The 5757-nt window shown below is 32.0% G+C and overlaps 1 protein-coding gene across 1 annotated transcript in view; it reads right to left on the bottom strand.

Annotated features, from left to right (window-relative positions):
- Positions 1 to 5199, bottom strand: part of LOC110029422 (nodulation-signaling pathway 1 protein-like) — a 17217-nt gene extending 12018 nt beyond the window's left edge. The window contains exon 1 of the mRNA XM_020731706.1: positions 5105 to 5199. Coding sequence (XP_020587365.1) covers positions 5105 to 5199 — 95 coding nt within the window. The remainder of the gene's footprint in view (positions 1 to 5104) is intronic.
- Positions 5200 to 5757: the final 558 nt, after the last annotated feature.

Here is a 5757-nt window from a genome sequence, read left to right as displayed (position 1 = left end):
ATATATATATATATATATATATATATACAATTAATGAGCGCCACGAGGAATGCATTAGAAAATTTATGGAATTGAAAAATGTGAGATGAGGTAATATTGTGAATTTTTGATATTTTGAGGGAGAATTTAAGAAATGGATGGAAGGGAGCGGTAATGTTATGAATAATAAAATACTGAGTGAGATGTAGGGCTGTCAAAAAAACTCGTTGTTCGCGAACAATTCGTGTTAGGTTTTTCAATGAGTTCATGTTCTATTCGTTCGATAAATAAATGAGACGAATGTGAACAGATATTTTTCGTTCAGTTAGTTAAACGAACCGTACATGAACAGTGATGCGTTCGTTCGTGTTCGAATCATTATGGTTTGAAATATAAAACAATTTAGAATAATTATATATAAAAAATTTATGATATTTTAAAAAAAATTAAATTTTATAAATTATAATATAAAATAAAATAATAATAATAATATATTAATATACTATATTAATAATATACTAATATAGATATTATATATTTATGTAATATAAGTTATATAATTAATATAATATATTATTTATATATATTAATATTAGGGATGTCAAACTGGCTCGTCGTTTGCAAACAACTCGTGTTTTTCTCATTCGTTAAAAAAGAACACAGGCAGTGACTTCACGAATAATTTCGAACACAAACTTATTTCAAACGAACCGAACACGAACATAAGCTCTGTTCGTTCGTGTTCAGTTTGAGTTTGTTTACACCCCCCAATGATATGTATGTAACTTTTTTCATAATTAAGTTATTTAATAAATAAATGAATAGATAAATTTTCATAATGTGCCTCTTAATTAGTGTGAAATTATAAAGGCATTTTAGCTAAAGAGAATCGTTTTCAAAAAAGAAAAGAAAGGGTTGATATATTTATGTTTGGATAGAATTGAAAACTATTAGATTTGTTTTAAGATTAGTGTTGTATATAGTATATTGAAAAATGAATTTCTTTAAACAAAAGCCGAAATGTTAAATTGGCCTTGTGGGCCTATTGGATCAAACCGATCGACCAGATAATTAACGGTCTGGTTCTAACCAGGATAATCAATCATACTTTTTCGCCGTACATGTGGGGGTGACAGGTAACAAAGTTTCTTGCCGCCTATGAAGCTCATCAGTATTTATGTGAGTTCCTCTGATCGGGCTCGCTAAGCTTAAGCCCTCTGGCAAGCTTCTCTAATCAAGCTCCCTCACATTTCTCCAATTCTTCTTCTTAGCGCACAAGTACCCGTTGAATCTCCTAGCAAGGTTGCCAATAGCTACCTGGCTGCATCATTGAACTCGATGAACAGTTATTTGAGACAGAAGAACTTCAGCCAAAAAATTTCCTAAAACACTAATTAATCAAATTAATTATTAGTTTGATTAATTAATTTCTAATTAATTTACCAAAAACCTTTAATTAAGTTAATCATAGGCCTAATCGAGCTCTTTAAGGTCCTAAAAGTTTACTTTGGGTTATTTTGTAAAATTAAGACGGTTATGGGGATTAAATTAATTAATTAATTAACTAAATAATTGATTAGTTAATTAATTAGAGATGTTAATTAACAAGCCATTAATCACCAACCCAAATGAAAAAAAAAAAAAAAATTTCATGAGTGTTGGGCCACACCCCCAACACTTTCGGCATTTTTCATATTTTCTTAGAAAATTAATTAATTTTATATACATGAACCTATATAATTAATTCTAATTAAAAGTTCCTAAAAGAGTTATTAAATAACCCAAATTAATCCCAAAAAAATCATTTTTTGGTGATTTTCTTAGGGCAAAATTTCATGAAAGTTTGAATTCAGAAAAATATTAAAAAATCATTTAAACTTATTTAATTAAATATTAAAATTTAGAAATTAAATTCAAGGGAAAAGATCCTCAAGTCAACTAAACTTTAAAAATTCATAGGAATTAATCCACTTTGCCAAGTTTAATAAAATTTTAAACATAAGTATTTTAAATATAGGAAAAAATTATGAAAATAAAATAAAAATATTTTCTGAATTTAATTTAAACATTTAAATATTTAATTAAACCTTAAATAAATTAGAATTTAACAAATATAATTCAAAAATTTCAGAAAATTTTATAGAAAGCTTGGGATATTATTCTTAACTAATGTTAAGCTTTAAAGATTTTTTAAGTTATCCTTAATTTTAATTAATTAAAATAATTAATTAATTAATAATTAGTTGAAGTTTAAAAAAATAATCATAAAAGCCTAAATCCTCATAGAAAGTAATATAATAACGATTTTGGGGTATTTAAAATGAATTTGAATAAATTAAAGAAGAATTAACAATTAATCTGAAATCAGCTTGAGAAATCTAGGGTAATCCCCTCATCATTTTGAATTTTGAAAATTGAATGTATGCTTTCCTAAATAACCGTTTAGGAACATAAATCCTCCACCCCTCATTCAAGATTCCATTAAAATTCCATAACACATCTTTTGGAATCTTAGGTTGATGACTTGATACTTAATCCAATTGAACCCAATTAAATCAAACTTAAAATTAACATTGAATTAAAAAATTCATTTAACAAACACTAAGTGAAGAATATATAATCAAACTACTCGTAGAAACTTGGCGTTATACACCTCATTTTCCCAAGTGAGATATGCCTCCTTGCTAGGATTAGGGAGTTGTGAGTAGCGGGACATCGGCCTAAGTGGGTCCCATTTTCATGACACTCTTCATAACTTCAATAGAAATGAAAATTGAAATACTTGCACAGCACAAACAACTATGACATGAACCATCCAATGAGAACAAATTAAACCCTATACTTGAATTACAACTAAAACAAAATACTAGAATGACTTTCTCATACACCAAAAATTTAGACATTTTTGCTAGTCCATTGCCAAGACTTGGGGTAGGTCGATAACAATTGTGTGTGGTTTTCTTTTTATGAAAATCATTTGCATAAGAAAATCGTATTATACTTTCTCTGTGTCTCCTTGTGTATTCACTCGTTGTACAGAAGGTGGATCCGTCCTATGAAGATCGTCACCATTATAGAGTGAATCCGTCTTTCGTAATAATTAGCCGTAACAATTTTTCTAACATGCATCATATAAGGACTCACAAAACCCTTTTTCATAGCATACACTGCACAATTAGATTCTCATTAATAAAATAATATACTTAAAATGACTTTATTCTATCGATTGCATCATGATTCCTGATTGATCAAATCTATTATTTCTAGTTGGCTCGATTGAGTCAAGATCATCTTTTATTTAATAATAAATTTAAAATTTTAAAATAATAAAATATTAAGCAAAGAACATATATTATATAGACCATTTGATCTTACGATCTAATTATAAGTCCCGACACATCAATTCTAATAACAATAGCCTATCACTCTTAAGGTACATGTGACTAGCCTAGTGAGTTTAAAGTGTAGGAGGTGTTAGCCGGTTGCTTATTTCAAGAGGGTTGTAAGTCTATTGGATTTGGGATGGGATCCATTCCTTGGTAAGAATGTAACATGTAAGCCTCACCTTTTTAGTTAGGTTCGAGCCTTTACCTTATTGGTAGAACTTACCTTAATATATGTTCGAAAGCTATCTCGTTAGCATTGTCGCATCACTAACTTCTTCTAAACTTTTTGACGCCCCGTTTTTGTCGAATAAAAGTCATAACCTTCTAAAAAAGTTTTCAAGTTAAACAAAATCGTAAAATCAATTTATAAATGATATAGCCCAACTATAAGATAGACTGGAGTTACCACTAGGTTCTCAATATCTGGTTTCTTCTACTTTTCTTCCATTGGCTTCTGATAAGAACTGTTCTAATTTGAGCTAATTCTTTCTCACAATATGAATATCAATCTAGATATCTACCGTTATAATCTACAAAATTGAATAGTCACCATTAATAGTTTTCTTGTCATGAGAGTCAAATCATGCAATTGGTCAATTGATTCCCCTACAACAGGGCGCTAAAGCATTAAGATAAAAATTTGATTAAGACCAGAAATGATGTCGGCACATAATTACCAAAACTCAACTCTAGGAGTGTAACTATGTTGGAACCCCTCCAATCATTCAGAGGTCAAAGACTTGTGCTTCGGCAATGGCTTTTGGAGCGAAAGTCGCCAGATCCTTATGATTGTAAAATCAGAGTAAAGATGGACACTCGAAAACAGAAGGAAGGAGCACAAGAATGAAACTCTTGATTCACAAATCTCTGCAAGGACTTGAGCAGCTATTGAATATCACATGGAGTTAATGTGACAAAATCTTCTTATGACTGCAAATATTAATTATGTTGTTACTAATTTTATTTTTTCTTCATGCTGAATTAGATGAGTCCAATATTATTTTATGTATTCGTTGTCATTGATTTTATGGTTTTTCATTTTAATTTTTAAAAATTTTAAACATAACTTTTGATCATGCACAGATCTTGAAATATTTGAACAAGTAATAATTCTAAATGCAAATTCAAGATTATTTAAGCTTCAATTTCATCAATCTTATAGTAAAACTAAGCATCTAAGCAGGATGAATCTGACAACACCAAAAACAATCTGACTTGAGTCCAAGTGGACCGAGATCTTGTACTTAAAGCATAGATGAAAGCTATAAATAGATTTTAGTGGTCCGAATGATCTCCAAATCTAACAAGTTTATAGTCAAATCGAGTATCTCGACGAGCTTAACCTAATGAGCCCAATATCATTTAATTTTGATATCATTAAAGTACTTAAATGCTCATAAAATACCATCCGACTAAATGAATCACCCTGGACCGTGGATGAAGTGGTCCGAATTCATATAATATTTAGAGAGGATGTCATTTACAAAATCTATAAAAAAGACCCCACTCTCGTCATGAAGGGGGGAGGATTTGGACCTAGAATAGAAAGCTGAATGAGCTCAATGGCCTCAAGGATTTCCGACCTCCACCACTATCGGGCCCATAGCACACAAGCCACCGCTACTGGACCACCGTCTTTTTTGTCCGACCACCATAATCAAGCCACCATTGTCACTAGATCATCATTGTCTAGCCATTGTCAAATAGCCACCCTACTGTTCAACCTCTGTCGTCGTTACTTGACCACCATCATCGAGCCGCAGCCACAACCGGACCATTTAACTGCTGTCCGACCACTAACGACTAGCAGTAGCTTCAAGGGCAAATCTGCCATTGCGCCCACGTACGCACATGCATGCCCGCTAGTTGTTGCACCCAAGTGCACTCCTGTGCATGCTCACACACACTCTTGCATGTACACCACCATGTCATCTCGTCCCTACAATCACCGGCTCCGCACTATCCACACGCGGCCACGTAAGATGTTATGCCCCAGCATGCACTCATACTCATCTCATATCCCACACTCATACTCGTCTCATATCCTGATACATCAACAGACACATCCTTTTGCCCACTTTTTCACACACAAGTACTCGTGAACCTGACACATATGCCTATGTGCCTAGACACATACAACCTCTACCAACAATAGCAACGACGATATGATCTAGTCTTTTTTATATATATATATATTTATGACTCAATTTTAGTGTTCTCAAAATTCAATGGACTATATGTGGATTTTGGTCATTTGAAAAGTCAAGGCTTCTCGCTCCAAGACAAGGAATTCAAGAATGGCTAAAATTATGATAGATAAAATTTTAGTTACTTTAAGGCGCCGAGAGGAGGTCCACATTAACATCCAGGCAGCGGTCGTGCCTTGCATTTT

The sequence above is a fragment of the Phalaenopsis equestris genome, unplaced genomic scaffold, assembly GCF_001263595.1.
Source record: "Phalaenopsis equestris unplaced genomic scaffold, ASM126359v1 Scaffold000572, whole genome shotgun sequence".
NCBI lineage: Eukaryota > Viridiplantae > Streptophyta > Magnoliopsida > Asparagales > Orchidaceae > Phalaenopsis > Phalaenopsis equestris.
Note: the sequence above shows the minus strand (reverse complement) of the source record. Positions and strands in the feature narration are given on the sequence as shown.